Raw genomic sequence first — 19092 nt, forward strand, 5'->3', positions numbered from 1 at the left:
TTAGGCTGGCATGATTTTGAGGACAAAGATGCCCACACAAATCTCCAGCATGCTTCTCCCTTCTTGATTGGACAGAAATGCGGGCCTTATCTCTGGTGTAACACACAAACCCAGGAGCTGTTGGGAAGGATAGGGGCCACCCCTGCCTCGGCACGCCCGTGAAGACGGTTCGGATGGGGAGGGCGTCTCAGCGACGCGGGCGTGCAAAGCACACAAACCATCAGAGATCAAGATCATCACTGTCGCGATCGTCTGTAAGATCGTCTCCCCGGGCGACCAGCTGTGCTGGAGCTTGTTAAAGGAGGGCGTGGCATTAACAGGCCCCTGCTTGTCACATCATCCTCCAAAGGGCTTTACAGAGGCTTTTAAAAGTTAAATATCCGCAGGGTTTCCACCAAGGGCAAAAGCTAACCTGTTTTGCCTGACTATTAGACAGCGGATTTGCTTCTACGGTACAAGGGGTTTCTGCAGCAGTCGATTTGCTGCCGATATCAGGCAAGCTTCTTTCGTCACTTAGTGGTAGGGAGGTTAGGTGGCTTGCACTGGGACACGTCGACACACCCAGGGTGGACAGTAGAGCCAGCAACATTACATTACATTACTGGCATTTGGCAGACGTTCTTATCCAGAACGACGTACAGTTGATTAGACTAAGCGGGAGACAATCCTCCCCTGGAAGCAACACAGGGTTAAGGGCCTCGCTCAAGGGCCCAACGGCTGTGCAGATCTTCTGGTGGCTACTACTACAACCACTACGCTACACTACGCCCCCCCCCGCCCCCCCACACCTGACTCCCAGGTAAAATTCTCGGCCCTGGGGGACCGCAGGTTACGTTTTTACCTGGCCCAACAGCTGTGCAGATCTTCTGGTGGCTACTACTACAACCACTACGCTACACTACGCCCCCCCCCCCTCCCACACCTGACTCCCAGGTGAAATTCTGGGCCCTGGGGGACCGCAGGGTGCGTTTTCACCTGGCCGGGCCCCTCCAGTGAGGCCAGGTCTGCTTGCAGAGCATCTTGTAGCGCTCCAGGCAGGCCTCGTACGCCTGTCGGAAGGCGTAGCCGGCCCGGCGCACCCTCACGTTCTCCATCAGGCCCAGGTAGCGCGCCTGGTGACACACCAGCGAGTCCGTGAAGATGTGCGCCGCCTTCTTGTCGTTGGGCTTGATGCATCTGCGAAAGGAGAAGAGCCGCCGTCAGCTTGTGAGCACAAAAACAAGAACATCTCGGCGGTCTCATATCGGGAGATGTTTATGTTTTTGCTAAATAAGACGAAAAACATTTCCAACAAGGTGAGACGGTTTCAAATCATTTCAAGATTCGCCATTGTCACTCAAGCAAGCAGCAATAAGCAAATATTTTCTACATGAGAGAAGAAAAAAGATATTAAGTCTTATTACAGGACTAAAATGGCAGTGTAGGCCAAAGGCTATATTAGAGTAAAGCCAGCCTCTTGATAAATCCCAAGGCATTGTTGGTTTCACTCAGCACCACGGCTTAAGGTCAGTTAATGGAAGATTACGCATCGGATCGGAGATTCAAAGCAGCCCATCCACCAGCCCACGGTATTACCACTGCACAACGACGCAAAGGTCTAACACCACAACACAGTGTGCACAAATCAATCATCATTAACCTCACGTTAAGGTGTGAGGTCATCAGTATGTGGTGTGCATGTTCTTGACTGAACACTCTAATGCTGAAGGAATGACCACTGCATCCAAAATGCATACACTTCAAAGGCTAATACGATTACATTATTTGTTTTATATTAAACTCTGGTCCTCTGCTTTTGTCCCACTAAGAGACTGAAGCTCCTTAATGATGGTGTACTACGGAAAGGTACTGGATGGCTTTATTAGAACAGATGCTACAGTACTGTACCCTATGGGATTCACCCAAATCCCGTTTAGTCATCCATTGTGATGTGAAGAGTCTTTTTTTCCCCTACAACGCACTTGGAGATTTTGAAAACACAAGTTCCTGATTACCCAGGCTGTGATTCTTTCCCCTTTAAAGATATGGCCCCCGATTGACCCAGAGTCTCTATTCAGAGCCATTTAGAGGTCAAGGTCAACTGAAGGCCGATTGGTGGGATCAGTAGGGTGAGAACAAGCCTGTCCATCTGTTTCTGCAAAAGCCACATGAAAGAGTAATTGGTTATCTAGATGACCTAGATATAGTTGAGTTTCTCGCTTGCTTACTCATGTAGTTTACTTGTCGATGGTGGTATTTACAGTTACATTACATTATTGGCATTTGGCAGACGCTCTTATCCAGAGCGACGTACAACAAAGTGCATACCCGTAACCAGGGATAAGTTCGCTGAAAGACCCCTAGAGGAAAGTACAATTTCAACTGCTACCTGTACAACAAAGATAAGGACGAGGGCCAATATTATTATTATTATTATTATTATTTTTGAACAAAGAAACAAAAGTGACCAAAGTTAACTGTCCAAACACTGCTTACCTAGCCAACTAAAAATACCGATACACAAAGCAAGTCACAGAGACAACAATTAAGGTTCACAGGGAGGTAGGGAGGGATGGGGAGAGGTGCTGCTTGAAGAGGTGTGTCTTCAGCTTGCACTTGAAGGTGGGGAGAGATTCTACAGATCTGACCTCAACGGGGAGTTTGTTCCACCACCGTGGAGCCAGAACAGACAGTAGTCGTGAGCGTGAGGTGGAGGTTCGGAGAGGGGGAGGTGGTAGGATAGGTAGGATAGGATATTTATGTAGATTATGTAGGTGGGTTTTGATCTATAGCTGAGCTCCATGATTGGCTGATGTGGTTTAGGGTTACCCGATGTAGTTGGGCTTTAGGGTTACCCGATGTAGCTGGGCTTTAGGGTTACCCGATGTAGTTGGGGTTTAGGGTTACCCGATGTAGTTGGGCTTTAGGGTTACCTGATGTAGTTGGGGTTCTTGGTCTGGAGGTTCTTCATGAGAGTGCCAACCGAGGCCTTGAACTGGCAGCCAGCAGTGGGGGGCCTTTTCAGGTTAACCTTGGCTGGGTTTCCCTCGGGGAACAGAAGCTTCATCAGGCTGTGGTTGGCCTTGTACATGGCCTGGGACAGGTCCCGGTACAGCAGGTCGTTGTTCTTGTCCATGAAACCCTCCACACGGTACAGCACCTACAACACAGAGATATGATGCACTCGGTCACGTTATCCCTCTGCTCACTACACAACACACCTCGCCACAGCTACAGTATGCAAGAGACACTGATGCTCCACACGGCAGCTAGTTTAATCAGTGAACACACGGAGTGCTCTGAGTAACATGCAAGAGACAAATTGAGCTCAGGACATCACTCAGACTTCCAGATCAATTAGATTGGAAAAAAAAAAAAAAAAAAAAAATCCTGGTTTCGACATTTTAAAATGTGTCTATGCACTCTCAGTTCCCTTGCGGTATTCCATCTTCCACTTATATTAATAACTTATAATAGCAAGCGCATACTGAAGGTCATTGGAACAGCTAATGGGTCGGATAAGGTACAACTGCTCTCCCACGCCCTCCACGGCGTTTTTCTTTCCCCACCTTGCCGGCGTAGTGCTGGATGCGGAAGCAGCTGTGGGGCAGGCTGTGGTCGGTCAGGAACTTGGAGTTCTTGCTCAGGCGGCTCTCGAAGTGCAGGTGCTCAGCGCAGACGGTGTTCAGCTTGTCCAGGAAGGTGTCGTCCGTCACCGTTCCCGGCCGGAGGCACTCCTCGTCCAGCATGGCCAGGATCCCGTTCTGATGCTGAGGGGGAAGACCGGGGAAGACCGGGGAAAACCGGGGAAAACCAGGGAAAACCAGGGAAAACCAGGGAAAACCAGGGAAAACCGGGAAAACCATGAGCAAATCGTACGGCCTTTTTTACTGCAACATTAACACTACATAACAGAGAGAACAGGCAATTAAGCCCAGCAATGCTCGCCTTTTCCTGCCACTAAAGTGTACTTACTGCTTACTTTACCTAAAAGCTAAATGGTATCTGGTAAACCGTAGCGCCCTTTTTGTTTTTCATACACAACCATTCAGATAAAATGACTCTGCTCTCAGATGATCAAAGTTTCAAGTCGAATTGAGCATAAAATCAGAAGGAAAACTTACATTTTCAATGAGATCGCAGATGATGGCATTGTTGAAATAGTCAATGTTGGTCCACTCGATCCCCTATGGAAAAAAGGAAGAAGAAAGGCCTTGAACGGATTATGATTTCCTGTTTGGCTGTTCGACATAGCACCTTGAAGTGTAACCCTACATGTCTGATAAGACTATAGGGGGGGGGGGGGGGGTGAGAGATATGGGTGGCTTAAGAGATTTTCATCTTTTATCCCACAAATCCTTCCCTACACAGAAAAAAACCCCACTAAACTAGAATTTGGAATAGGTTGATCTACAGCCCTACCTCCACACAAGATAAAGCACACCAATAAAAGTACAGATAAATCTTGCAGAAAAGGGCCCATACTACACTTCTCAGCTTCAAACACATTTGAAACACTTTACCCAATTAGCACTTAAGCAGATGATGGTGTGGAGCAAAGGATGGAAAAAATGTAATATTTCTAATGTATGAAACTTCCTTTATATATGCAAGTAATTTTTTGCAAGCATATCCTATTATGCCTGTCCATCATTTTTCAAATGTTTTTACTATCATTTTGCTTTCGATATTCAGCACTTTTTTTGGTCATGTTAACAAAGCTCATCTTGATTTCATTACGGTCACGCAAATGGCACTCGGATGGCAGACTTCCCGTTTCACCGAAATCCCATACATTAAACTGGCCAGTTCAGCACTGCAGTCTGTTAAAGTCATCATGCTCACCATGCACTCCGGGTCCAGGGTCTAGGCCTTGAAGACCGACATTGAACTTCCATCTCCGCTACACACTCAGAACATGTATGCACCAGGGACACACTTAGGTCCGTAACTGTTTGTATTTAAGTGAACTGCTAAATTCCGCAGATAGTTCCCCATCGTGCTCACTGCGTATCGGACTAAGCCTCTCGCTCATAATGGTCTGTGGGGAGGGGGGTGGGGGGTGGGGGGGTAGTGTTGGGGTTGCTAGCTGATCCGGGGTGCGCCCCCCCCGGGACAGTGATTGATCATGTGGCACAGACGAGTGTCGGAGCGGAGAACACTGTTAAAAAAAAAATGAGACGCGAGTGAACGGGCTGGGAAACTGGCCCTGGGTGGGTTGTGTGAACGGGGCACTGGAGGAGCGAGGTGGGGGGGGGGGGGGGCGGGGCGAGGGAGCGGGCTCCACCACGACGCGGCGTCCCGATTGGTCGATCCCCGTGACCCGGCCCCCTCCACACCTCCTCCGAAAGGGCGGAGGCCCGGACGGTCTCTGGGGCTGCGCTAGGTTCCCAGGCGCTCGCCTGGACGGGGGCCAGCCAGCGGAGCACGGCGGTGGGGAGGTCAGCGGGGGCCCGCAGGACGCATTCTTGGAGGTTTGAAAGCAAACAGACAGCGGACCGATCGCCAAGAGCCTCGGGGGCCCGGGGAACGAAGTGTTTACCCCAGCTGGATTTAGGGATCACCCCCCCCCCCCACCCCACATCCCACAGGAGGGAGAGAGGGAGAGGGGGAGAGGGGGAGGGAGACAGATAAAGAATGATAACAGAGAGGAGGAGGAGGAGGACTGTAGAACTGAAGGGAGGCAGAGCGACTGAAACAGATAAGGCCCTGATATACTTTAACGGTATCAGGGTCAGGAATCCGTTCCCAACCGACACGGGAAGGCTTCGCAACTGCCTCCAGCGTAGAACCTGAAGAAGTCGGGCTAGCACGGTCATGTTAAGGCTATGCTTTGAAAAGGCTGAATCAAGAGTGTGGAGGCAAATGCACTGACACAGATGCTTGAATCTGAATTGGGTTTCCACCGTTTGAGTTAAAACCCAAACAGAAATACATTTATTGAAACATGACTATTTGGACAAAACATCAACAGTGCAACAAAAAAGAAAAAAAAGACTGCATTTTCAGCTCAGGGTGAACCTGTACCACACCTCCTGCCCAGCAGATGGCAAGAGCACACAGTTCCTCCTCACCTCGCGGATGTACTCCTCCTGCTCTTCGCGGAGCGTCAGCTCGATGAAGATCTGCTGCAGCTTCTCGTTGCAGTAGTTGATGATGAACTGCTCAAAGCTGTTGTCCTGTGACGAAAGAAGACCCGTTAAGACTCCTTCCCGCCCGGTAAAACCTGCCATCGAACAACAGCTTCAGCAGGCCCGAGTCCACTCTCCTCTCTCTCACCGTCTCTGCTATATGAAGACTAATGGCATGTCTTTGGTACGCAGTTGTTTAGTCAAGGTCTAGTTCTTCTCGTAGCGCACCCCAGAGCCAGGAAGAGAGAAGAGACTACACCGCTAAGCACTACCAGCCCTTGCCCTGCGGTAATGACACCCAAACAAAGACAGTAATCTCCTCAAACAAACAGACGCTAAGCTCCCTGCGACCTGCAGGGGGACAGGACTTAAGCTCTTTGTGAGGTTCCCTGTGAAGTGACGAAACGCTGAGCTAGACCTTTCAGTCGAGGGCACTCCTCTGTATCATTACAAAATCCACAATAAAAGTACAGACTTTCAGAATCGATGAGGTACAAATGAATGCAATCGGCGGTTTATTTTGAGAAGGCCCCCAGTCTTCACCTGCCTGATCCCCTTCCCAGCCCCCGGCTGTCGATTATGACCAGTTTTGTTAAGTGATGCTTAATTTGCTTACGGTTCCGGTCGAGCGGGTTAGACGACACTTATTTGCTTACGGTACTGGTGTTAGGATTACGTCACTAGAGAAGGCGACAAGGACAGCGTGAGGGATGGAGGTGCTACTAAGTCCAGTCGGAGGAAAGAGGAAGGTGCAGAACGACGTTAGCCTCGAAAAAACGGAACAGAAAACACCTCGGCCTGCCGCTCTCAACCGAGGACAACGAATCGGAATGAGAAGCTCCACCAATCACGGAAGACATTGGAAATAACCAAGGTAAAACAGAGTACAACAATGAGGACCGTGATTGGTGGATGCTTTCTGGCTATACATCCAGAAATGCACACACAAAAAGAGTAAGCAAAACTCAGAGAGAAGAGTTAGGCGTTAGGCTCCTGTACACTGTATATTAAATAACACAAACGTTTCAGAAACAATCTGTCCTCACAGTCTCAGTCATTCAAACCCTTGACATTTTAAAACCGTGAGGAAAGGATTGTTCTCGGAAGCTTTTGAGTTGTTTAATAAAGGAGTTCACAGAGATGCAGTGAGCGGGAGCGGGAGGCTTTGGTGGACACAGAAACTGCCAGGCGTCGGCAGGAGTGGGGGAGGCCTTTAGCAGAAGCGGCGCCTGGTGAAGCTACGCCCCGCTTTCCTGCGTCTCCTCCTCCCTTCCTCCCTTCCTCCCTCGGTCACGGAAGAGCAGTACACCTCCATCCCTCCAACACACAAAGCCACAGCAGATGCCAGCACACTTGGATGAAGGCGCTATATAAACCTAGGCACCAGGCAAGCTCGCAGTCAACGCCAATGAGCGGCGGGTAGGACAACACGTCGAGGAGTGGGGCCAGACCCCCTCTCTGTTCCCGAGCCTTCCCACCGCCTCATGGGACAAAAACAATGCGGGAGGACATATTATAACAACCCACAAGGCTCTGCGGCCAGATTCTACTCCCAGACAAACAGCATTGTAGTGCTTGGAACAGAGAGGGGGGGGTGGGGTGGGGGGGGGGGGGGGGCGGCACCAGGGGTCGGGCTCAGGTGTACCGGGCTGATACAGAACCTTCCGGAAATCTTGTAGCAGTGCCGCGGGGATGTGATCGCCAGAGAGACCCGCGTCAAAAAAGTCGTCGTTGCTTTGGATTCAAATACTTTTCCGTGCTCGATTAATATGGCCTGCCGCAATCGGGGCCAGCTGAGAGGACCAGAAGGTGGAGTTTGCAAATATTTGAATCCAAAACAACGATATATTTGACCCAGGTCCGCTGCAACACTGCCTACATTTAGGGAGAAGGTCGTGCATCAGAAAGGCAGACACCACGCCCATGGCTGGGTCGGGTAACAGGACACAGGTTAGCCTAAATTAGGGCTAGAATTAAAGGGCTAGAATTGCTGCATGCCTTCACTCTGTCACCGCACAACCTCAGTACTTACGCCGTTCTGTCGACACAAACAAGAACATTCAGGAGAGGGAGAGAGATGGTGAGACAGTGGCACATGCATGGTTAAAACCAAAAACCTCTCTCACTGTTAAGGGACATACACTTAACTCTTTACACTGGCTGGAAGACACAAACAAGCTTACTAGAAAGTGACACACTTGCACATAAACTGTATATATAAAAAAAACACATGAAAACATGGGAAAAATGGGGAAAACTTTTACATCGCATGCTGGAATTTGGTGGCAGGAACATACTGTACAGCCAAGATTAAAGATCACACACAGGATATCCAAGACACACAACACGTATGAAACTGCTCACCCACAAATTCTTATTTATTACTGTTTATCTGCCAAAGCTGCAGCACAAGCTAATCAGGACTACAGGGGATGGTGCAGTGTACAACTTTACAACAAGGACCTACAGCACAACCCTGGGACTAGGACAGACACTGGGTCTGGCTGTATGTCCCATGTAATCAGAAACTAACTGAGCAATTAGCAGTTGACAGCACAGTCAAAAAACAAACATAAACCAGCAGACCCTGTTACTCTCTAGGACCAGGGCTGCAGACCCCTTTCTGACATGTTGCAGTTACTTATAAATCAGACACCGATATGTATTATTAATCTACAGGGGCCCAATTCAGACAGATCCTTGCCGTTAACCCTTTGAGGTGTGAGGTCACAAATATGCGACTGGAATGTTCTCAACAGAGCGTTCCAATGCCGATGTCACAATCACGACTGGTACGTGACAGCAATGGAGTTCTAGAACACTGACTTAGTGTAGAATGACTTAGAATGTTGGCAAGGGCTGCTCTGCAGGGATTGGCTCTGACAAACCAGTTAGGAGACATACTGTAAGCATGGCAACCGTAGTGCTTAGCTAAGGCTCTCCGTCTGCCCTCAAACAGATACATCATGGCCAAGTTTCCAAAAAAGCTTGCCAGGTCAAACAACTCCTTGGTCCAATTTCTGCCCGTTTTGAAACCTTGCAGCAATTTTTGTGATATGACAAGCGCTTCTGGCGCACGGTTTCGGATACGACCAGCGCAGCCATTACACGGTTCTATGTCACAGGCCTGGCAGCAGTCAATAAGCTCTTAAAATTGTTCTTTTTCTAACCCAGGAAACAAACCCGCCAAGTTGGCAGGGCCAGCGGTGAACCGGAGGGCTTTTAAAGCGAAAAGTACACGCCCCAGTGTCCTCAGACTGCATGAAACGCCCGTCCCACCGTTCCCTCGGCACAGAGAGCCGTCTCACTGAGCCAAACACGAGGAAACGTCCAGGGGAAACGAATGGGTTACATCCAGGAGTCTCACAGCAATCCAAGCCCCTGAGTCAGAGCTAACGTCCTGTGATACACAGGCCAGGACTGCCTGAGAGACTGACTCAGGCAGGACGCGTCCGTTGACTGATGTCTTCACCACTTTGTTCTTTTGGGCCGGGGAGAGACATCATGCGAGACGCAATACAATGTAAAGCTGAAGAAAAGGTATTACTGCATCATGCGTGCAGGCACACATGACCGCCTGTGAGCAAATAAGAACCAACACTATGGAGGTCAAACGGCAGACCAACACCCCTGCCTGCGCCCCAGGGACATAATAAAATTAAGCTTTATAGTCTGTGTGTACATGTGTGAGTGTGTGAGTATGCGTGCGTTCCTGATTGTGAGCGTGTGTGTGTGTGTGTGTGTTTGTGTGCACCATTTCAGACACATGCATACAAACACACACACACACACACTTGCACAAAAGTGCACACACATGGGCATGCATGCATGCACACACACGCACACACACACACGCGCACACACACACAGTTTCGTAGTGTGTAACAGAGCCTAAATGTGAGTGTATATAAACTGAGTGTATATAAACAGCAGCAGCTGCACGCGTGTTTGTGAAGTGACTGTCGACGTGCGGTTACTGTAACAGAGTGCAGGGCTGTAATGCACCTGCATTCCCCGCTCACCCGACCGGTCCTGCAGCTCCGCTGCATGCAGAACACGCTCAAACAGCGCAAGAGCTGCATCAGCAAAACCCCCCAGCTCAACTCAAGTGCTTTTCACTCGCCAGTAAAGATCACTGCCTCAAAAACATGCAAAAAAACACCCTCACACTCTTTCACTAGTGCTTTTCCAGCTATTCTCGTCAAGTTCTCCGTGCGCGTGTGAGACACGCTGGGGTTGACAGCATAGGGAGAGTGCATTCCACAGCCAGATCGTTGGATTTAATCTGCAATGCATCCCGGGTAGGAGCGTTTTTATTTTATTTATTTTATCCTTACCTCAAAAATTTCAAAGCCGTAAATGTCCAGGACTCCCATCACCTTCTTGCGTGTTTTGGTTTGAGCCTGTGAGGGGGAGAGGGGGGGTAAGACGGAGGTGTGCATTTTCAAGGGGACAAAAGCTGAAACTTCATCTTTACGTCTTCTCTGATGAGTATTCACACAGTCAATCCTTCCAGACTTGGATCAGATATGACATCATTATGGATTCAAATCTCTGCTCGATTCATCTTGCCCGGAGTAATTGAGCCAACCAAGAGGACCAGAAGGGGCGGGGTTTGCACTTTTTGAGAGTATTTCATAGGTTCCTTATACACCAGACAAGCTAAGTAAAGTGCAGAAAAGTATTTGAATCCAAAACGATTGACACATTTGTACCCGGGTCTGGGAACTTCCCTCTAGCTGTCCATTTTGACCTTTTGACCTCTCCACGATTCCTGGATCCTCTACAGAAAGGCTGCAGTCCACAGGGCCACAGCTGAACGAGGTGTAACTCCAGAGGGGGGGGGGGGGGGGCGGGGAGCGCGTACCTTGATGCTCTCGTTGATCCGGTTCACCAACCAGCTGAACAGACGACTGTACAGGTTCTTGGCGAGCGCATCGCGGGCGTAATACGCCTGAAAGAAACAATAATAAACATGATTCAGTGTCCCTCGCCCAGGGCGGAGTAGCAGCATCGCACACAAACACCGGCCTTTCTCAGGCGAGACTCTTCAATCCGCATCTGTAATCGCTAAACCTGGCAATCGGCACGGCGCATGCCCCTTCTCATTTCAGCCAATGGTTGGGGAAGAAGGCATCAGCCACGCCCATGAATTAAATGGAAAATGGTTGGCATTTATATAGCCCCTTTATCCGAAGCGCTGTGCAATTGATGCTTCTCATTCACCCATTCGTACAGCCACTCACGCACCAACGGCGATTGGCTGCCATGCAAGGCACCGACCAGCTCGTCAGGAGCATTTAGGGGTTAGGGTTCTTGCTCAGGGACACTTTGACACACCCAGGGTGGGATCAAACCGGCAACCCTCCGATTGCCGGACGACTGCTCTTACCTCCTGAGCCAGTGTTGCCCCCTTACTCACTGTGATGTAGCTGAAAACAAAAGAGTAAATGTATGCCTTCCCTATGGATTCGCCCTATTTCTTTGATCAGCTGCTCTGAGTCAGGTTACTGGGGAGAACACAGCTGGAGTGAATAAAGATCATTAGGATTTCTGAAGTGGGTATCACTGCTGTTTGCAGCTCTGCACAAGCATTACACACAAAAACTCAGAGAGGCTATTTCTGACAGGCTTTTCCTCAGAGGAAAAAAAAGCAGAACTATAAGGGTGTAAAGTCAGAGCCCAGTAAACCTGACAACATAAATCTCCGCCAATGTTATACAGCACCTTTATTTACCGACACCATTAAAGTTTTACTGCGGAAAAAAAACAAAACAAAATCAAAAAACACACCAAATGTCATAGCAATCACTAAGCGTAAACAACTTCAGCCACAAATGCACACAAAGGATTTTGTTAAAATGGCATTCTCTCCTTAGACGGGCCGTGTCCAAAATGGCTTACATGCCCACAATCAAACATACAACCGCACGGCATTCTGGGATAGAACCGACAGGCTCCCGAGTAGCTGGATGGATCGGCTCCGCAAGGTTTTGGCGGGAGGGGTAGGCGAGCGGGGCAAACCGTTTTCGGTAAAGAACAGCAACGCGGCCGCACTTGTACACTCAACAGTGGGCGGGCAAGCCGTTTCAGATATGACCATGGAGTCAGAGAGTCGGGGGGGGGGTGGGACCTCTCGACGTTGAGGCAGGCGGTACCTGGGCCACGTTGAGGGTGGTGGACACCTTCTCCACCTTGGCCTCCACGGTGCGGTAGCTGAAGGCTCTCTCCAGCACCGACTGCTCGGTCCCCAGCAGCTCGCACATCTCCTTCAGGTCTGTCCGGAGAAAAGACACGCACAAACGAATGCACTCAGGTGGAGAAAGAACGGCGCTGTAAGTCTGTCCCCCCCAAACTGAAGTATGTCAAGTCACATCACAGTGAAGCCACTCTATCTGTCGTGGATGATAATTCACTCATAACTCAGCCGCGTAGGTGTTTAGAAGCTAAGTCTCTTAGCGTGCCGCGGTCAATAGAATCACGCATATTGTCTTCTGAAATGGGGGTCTTACATAAGCCTAGGCTTATCCCGGGTGCTTTGCGGTTTCACAGTACTCTCAGTGGGACGTACTGAAATCTGGAACAATAAGCACATGAGTTAAGCAAACGTTTCACTGGTTTGAGTCATACTTCGCATTTCAGACCTCAAAGAGCTCACAGTGTTGATCTGTCAATCATCACACGGGGAAGACCGTGGTTTACTTCGCATGGCGGAATGGCGGCTACGGTTGTGGGCGATAATGGCTCCATTGTTGGCAGGGGCATTAAACGTTTCCAGACCTCCCAGCGGACGCACTGGCGCATATCCAACAGTAGATGGCAGTGGCGTTCAACCAGGTAAAACTCACAACAGGTTCGCACAGTGGGAGGGAGAGTGCTCGGCACCCGTTGTGTTGACCCAACACATCTGACTTTGCTTAAGTAACCGAAGACATACAGAGGACAGAAATAAAGGGCTTAAGAGACTCCCCCTTGCATTGCTTATGCAGAGAGCAGCGCCAGATAGGAAATGGATAGCCAAAACTCGAGGGCAAAGAAAATAAGTATTCACAGAGACTTTTAGTATCTCAATGCAAAATGTACGAGATAAGCACCGCAAAGTAAGCAATTTTGAAATGACTGACATTTCCTCCGACTAGAAAATATGAAAAAAACCTTTAACTTTTCAGTCCCAAGAGTGCCATATGGCACTCAAGCATAATTACCGTAAAGTACTCAACCACATACCTTTTCAACCAATGACTGCTATGCTGTTGTTTTGAGCTCCTATTAAAACCAAACTAAACTTTCTCAAACAAAGCCAAAACCCAACAGAATTTGGGGGGGGGGGGGAGCCACTTCATATGGGGTTTGGGATAGAAAGGGTTAAAATAAATAAAAGAAAAGAATTCTGCAGCCAATTGAGTTTGTTGATAAGCCACAAATCTACTACATCTCCAAAAGATAAGACATTTTTAAACACTCCGCATGCCTCCGGGACCCGTCGTCATGGACACCGAAAGGTCAGAAGGACAGGCTGCTCCGACCCACCCCCCCCCGGGAGGAAGAGGAGGAGGAGGAAGAGGAGGAAGAGGAGGAGGAGGAGGAGGAGGAGGAGGAGGAGGAGGGAGAAGAGGAGGAGGAGGAAGAGGAGGAAGAGGAGGAAGAGGAGGAGGAGGAAGAAAAGGAAGAGGAAGAGGAGGGAGAGGAGGGAGAGGAGGATGAAGAGGAGGAGGGAGAGGAGGAGGGAGAGAAAGAGGAGGATGAAGAGGAGGAGGGAGAAGAGGAGGAGGAGGAAGAGGAGGTAGAGGAGGAGGAGCAGGAAGAGAAGGAAGAGGAAGAGGAGGAGGAGGAGGAAGAGGAGGAGGAAGAGGAAGAGGAAGAGGAGGAGGAAGAGAAGGAGGAAGAGGAAGAGGAGGAGGAGGAAGAGGAGGAGGGAGAAGAGGAAGAGGAGGAGGAGGAAGAGGAGGAAGAGGAGGAGGATGAAGAGGAGGAGGATGATGAGGAAGAGGAAGAGGAGGAGGAGGAAGAGGAGGAGGGAGAGGAGGAGGAGGGAGAGGAGGAGGAGGAGGAGGATGAAGAGGAGGAGGGAGAGAAAGAGGAGGAAGAGGAGGAGGAGGAAGAGGAGGAAGAGGAGGAGGAGGGAGAGGAAGAAGATGCGGCGTGACCTCACCGTTCTTGTCCTTGACGCGGCTCTCGTCCAGCCCGTTGACGCGCGACTCGGGCTTGAACTCGATGTTGCCCAGCTTCAGCACGGCCGCCACCAGCTCCAGCACCGACTGCACCTCGTCCTCCTGGAAGCCCACGATCTGCATGGCATTCTGGGACAGAACCGACAGGCAGCGTGAGTGCCGGGCCCTCCGGGCCGAGCTATGCGGCCGCCAAAATGGAGGGAAAGAAATAAATAAAAATAAAAAATAATAAATAAAAAAATTAAAATAAAAAATAAATAAATAAATAAATAAACACAGAAAAAACACACAAAAGGGTCAGCTCTGCCGGGGCTGTGGCGGGAGGGGCAGGCGGGCGGGAGGGGTAGGCAGGCGGGAGGGGTAGGCGGGTGGGAGGGGTAAAGAACAGCAACACAGCTGCAGGAGTGAAGGAGAAAGGGGGAAATACAGGCAAGTACACGCTTGTTAGCTCAGCGCTCGCAAAAAGTGCTGACGTGACATTACGCTGCATTTCAGTCGTTTAGCAGACGCTCGCAGACAGAGCGATGTTCAACAAAGGGCAAATCGTAACCGGAGACAAGTGCGCTGAGGGACCCTAACCCAAAACCTCGACTTCTGGTACTCTTGGTCGGTTTTTAATTGCGCCAGGCAAGATCAGTCGAGCACAGGAAAAGTATTTGAATCCAAAACGATTACATATTCGTTAGTCGTTACATCACACACACACACACACAGCTGTAAGGACTCCGTCCGTACTATTCAGCGGTATTGGCAACAGAGGATTAGACCACCCAAACTTCCATTTCGGGCAACCTGTAAAACTTCCCGCAGGGCACTGACAGCAAGGCATCCGCATTTAAAACAAAAAACAAAAACCCGGCCACACCGTAATGAGTAAGACTGCGAGGACAGGCATGAGGCGGCGGGCGGGGCCGGAGAGGGAGGGGTCCGAAATCAAAGCAGAGGAGCCCAGACGACGCGACGCTCCCTGTAATCAGGACCGTGACGGATCCAGATGGAGGAGGAGCCCATCTGGCTTCCGAGGCCGAGCTCTCCCAACGCGACACCGCTCACCGCCTCCTGAGCAGAGCGGGGTCGCAATACGCCATCGCTCTGGATTCAAACACTGTTCTGCGCTCGATTGAGCTTGCCTGGTGTAATTAAAAACGGACCGAGGGTACCAGAAGTCGAGGTGTTGGGTTAGGGCAGGGGTCGGCAACCCTGGTCCTGGAGAGCCGCAGGGTGTGCTGGCTTTCGTTGTTGCTTGGCGTTAATTGATCAATGAAAGCCGTTGATTACACGGTTAACTCACCTCACCTGGTTTCTTGGTTTCTTGAGTCGCTTGCTTATTTTAAGGTGGAGACGAAAGCCAGCGCACCCTGCGGCTCTCCAGGACCAGGGTTGCCGACCCCTGGGTTAGGGTCTTTCAGCGCACTTGACATATCATAACCAGAGCTCTGGATAAGTGTCTGCTGAATGACTGAAATGCGATGTACTGACACGTTAGCACTTTTGAGAGCGTTTTATAGGCACCAATAGACAAGCTGAGCTAACAAGCACGTATCTGACCCAGGTCTGGTCCCGAGCATTACTTTGAGGGGCAGGGAGTTTGAGTGACAAGGAGCCACAATGCTGACAGAGCTCCACAGCTGCCCCCCGGGAACCGTTCCTCTGAATTGGGCCGAGACTGTTTTCAGAGCGTTGTGAGGGCGTTGTGGGAGCGTTGTGAGAGCGTTGTGAGGGCGTTGTGGGAGCGTTGTGAGAGCGTTGTGGGTGGGGAGAGCGTTGTGAGAGCGTTGTGGGAGCGTTGTGAGAGCGTTGTGGGTGGGGAGAGTGAGGCCTCTCCTGTGATGGCCCTGGCTCTTCAGCACAGTGATGAATGCTGACTTACACACAGCACCAGAGCACAGGGTGGAGAGGGGGAGTGAGAGAGAGGGGGGGAGGGAGTGAGAGAGAGAGAGAGGGAGAGAAAGAGGGAGGGGGAGAGAGACAGGGAGGGGGAGAGAGAGAGGGAGGGGGAGAGAGAGCGGGGAGAGAGAGAGAAGGGGAGAGAGGGAGAGGGAGAAGGGGAGAGAGTGGGAGAGGGAGTAGGGGAGAGAGAGGGAGAGGGAGATGGGGAGAGAGAGGCAGAGGCAGATGGGGAGAGAGATGGGGAGAGAGAGAGGGAGAGAGAGAGAGAGAGAGGGAGATGGGGAGAGAGAGGGAGAGAGAGGGAGAGAGAGAGGGAGATGGGGACAGAGATGGAGGGAGAGTGAGTGAGAGAAAGGAAGAAGGTGAGAGGGAGTGAAAGAGAGACAGAGAGAGAGAGAGGAAGGAGAGAGAGAGACACCTGTGGCAGCACATGGTTCTGGCACGGACAGTGGGACAGGATTCAGGGCTCTGAGGGTTATTGTTCTGGAGGACTGGAGCCCATTGTCCGGTGTGTACAGTAGCACCACAGATGCCTGCTTATTTGTCTGGAGCAGCAGCTGTGGAGCCGGCCCACAGACAGGAAAGACAGGGGGGGGGAAAACGAGGAGCTGTTCCCGGGAATAACGAGCAGGAGCGTGCTAAGCCGGCGCTCAATGTCCCTCCCAGCGCTTCCGAGAAGCGGTGGGATCGCGACGGGCGGTTTGTAGAGGACCACGCGCACAGCCAAGCAGCCAAGCCTCCAACGGAACAGAGTGTAATGACAGCTTCCCATCTACTCAGCAGCTAGGGCATTCTCAATTTAACTCCATTACTCAGTGAGGAGGTGCATTTCAAAGTAAGGGGAGGGGGAGGGCAAGTACACGTGCTAACGGAAGGCGTGCTCACGGTTACAGAATCACGGACATAACGCGGCCCAAATCGAACAAGCACGAGCAGGGCTCAATGCGCCGAAATTAAGCGGGTAATTAATTGAATCGCCGATTAACCCTTAAAGGCCCAATGTCACAAATAGGGGATTGGAATATTCTGAACTGAACGTTCCAACGTAACAATTGAAAGCAACGAAAGTTCTAGAGCACTGCAAATTGGCATGAAGGAAACATTCCACCACCCCACCCCCCAAAAAACTACTCTTCAACGGGCTGAAAGGTCACATCGACGCCTCTCGCCCGGACTCACCCTCACGGTCCGGAAAGACGCCGCATCGTCCAGCCCGTTGACCACGGCCGAGTCCAGGCTCAGGTAGTTGTACTTGCTGAAGTCCCTCTGCAGCTTCAGTTTCTCTGAGGAGCGGATGGACAGACCGTCATTAAGAGGTCACACGTGGGGAGAGGGCTGTGCCAGCTATGGGGGCTGCCTCCGCGTTCGGTATCAGCATATCGTCATTACATTACAGTTGTTTAGCTGACGCTTTTATCCAAAGCGACTTACAGTTGATTAGACTAAGCTGGGGGGTGGGGGGAGGGGGGTAAGGGCCTTGCTCGGGGACCCAACCGCTGTGTGGATCTCATTGTGGTTACAGCGGGGCTTGAACCGCCAACCTTACAGGCCCCCAGGCGATAGACTGTCCTGTTTTTTGTTAAAGCACCTTGTGCGTTTTGCTTGAAAGGTGATTGAATGACTGAATAAATAAATACACAACATCAAAACGAAATCCTGGAGGGTCAGGTTGTGTCACTGCAGGAGTGCGTGTGCGTGCATGTGCGTGCGTGTGCGTGCGTGTGTGTATAAAATCAACAGGTGCCAGAGATTTTACGAGGTTGCATTCTGTGCTGGTGTCATGTTATACGGTTGTTTTATCAGGCACCACAGCTTGCCGGAACTACAATAGGCCAATCGTCACGGCAACGCATTTCAGATAGGAGGATAGGGTTACCATTGTTCACCCCCCCCTACCCTACCCTTTGATGGTTGCAAACCATTTACTTAAATCAAAGAGTAAATGAACGCGCTCCCTGAAAGTTATCCTCCTTGAGGTGGAGGTGCATTAGCAGACAGATCCATGCCCTAGGCCAACAGGCCAGTGAATGTGCAATTCTGAAAATATATATGGAACATACGGAGGGGCCTAAAAAAATGTGATGGACCAAATAATTATATCCAGCCAGTGAATATATTAACTATAGTTTCTTATTCTAAACTCTGTATGAAGAACTAATTATCCTGCATATTTAGCATATTTTTGACATCTTATGAAATGAATTTTTTCAAAGTACTAGGGAGTTTTCAAATTTTCAAATCTATGTGCATTAATGTCCCAAAAATCTGACCTGGGTGAAATATGTAATCGTTTTTGATTCAAATACTTTTCCGTGCTCGATTGATCTCGCCCGGTTCAACTGAGACAGCCAAGAGGGCCAGAAGGCGGGTTTGCCCTGTTTGAGAACATTTCACAGGTTCCGATACCCCAGACAAGCTCAGTAAAGCGTAGAGAAGTATTTGAATCCAAAAACATCCAATTCCGTATTTCACCCAGGTCTGGCGAAGAGGAAGTCGCAGTAAAGCGGAGCGTCAGACGGGGAAGGGGGAACTTCGGTTTGGGATGACGGGCGGTCACTCACTCAGAGTGTCATCTGGAGCGCCAGACAGGATCTGGTAGAAGATGTGGAAGTTCCTCTCCCCTCTGGGCTGCTTGACCACTCGAGACTTCTCAAGAAGATCTGAACAAGACGCAGCCATCAGCATTACAGGAAAAAAATAAATATATATCATCTTTTTTTCTTTTTTTTTTTCCATTGTCAAACAAAAACAAACAAAGATACACATTTACACAAGTACACAGACAAAAACATACAATACATATGAATAGAAAGGTGTGTTATCTCCGACAGTGCAGGGTCTGGGCTGCGGCATGCTCAGCTCCCATACCCAAACCCAACCCCACGGAGTCAGTACCAGAACTATGTGAAAGCAATTCATTG

At 50.2% G+C, this 19092-nt stretch overlaps 1 protein-coding gene across 5 annotated transcripts in view; it reads right to left on the reverse strand.

Annotated features, from left to right (window-relative positions):
* The window catches only part of myo1b (myosin IB), a 103123-nt gene that overhangs the window by 17711 nt on the left and 66320 nt on the right, over nucleotides 1-19092 (reverse strand). For all 5 annotated transcript variants that reach the window (XM_061234723.1, XM_061234722.1, XM_061234721.1 and 2 more), the window contains exons 8-18: nucleotides 18733-18831; nucleotides 17351-17454; nucleotides 14263-14410; nucleotides 12269-12387; nucleotides 10978-11064; nucleotides 10448-10513; nucleotides 6054-6158; nucleotides 4104-4166; nucleotides 3549-3749; nucleotides 2913-3139; nucleotides 976-1176 (exon numbers count right to left, since the gene is read on the reverse strand). In XM_061234723.1, the coding sequence (XP_061090707.1) occupies nucleotides 976-1176; nucleotides 2913-3139; nucleotides 3549-3749; nucleotides 4104-4166; nucleotides 6054-6158; nucleotides 10448-10513; nucleotides 10978-11064; nucleotides 12269-12387; nucleotides 14263-14410; nucleotides 17351-17454; nucleotides 18733-18831 (1420 nt within the window). The remainder of the gene's footprint in view (nucleotides 1-975; nucleotides 1177-2912; nucleotides 3140-3548; nucleotides 3750-4103; nucleotides 4167-6053; nucleotides 6159-10447; nucleotides 10514-10977; nucleotides 11065-12268; nucleotides 12388-14262; nucleotides 14411-17350; nucleotides 17455-18732; nucleotides 18832-19092) is intronic.

The sequence above is a fragment of the Conger conger genome, chromosome 3 (assembly GCF_963514075.1).
Source record: "Conger conger chromosome 3, fConCon1.1, whole genome shotgun sequence".
NCBI lineage: Eukaryota > Metazoa > Chordata > Actinopteri > Anguilliformes > Congridae > Conger > Conger conger.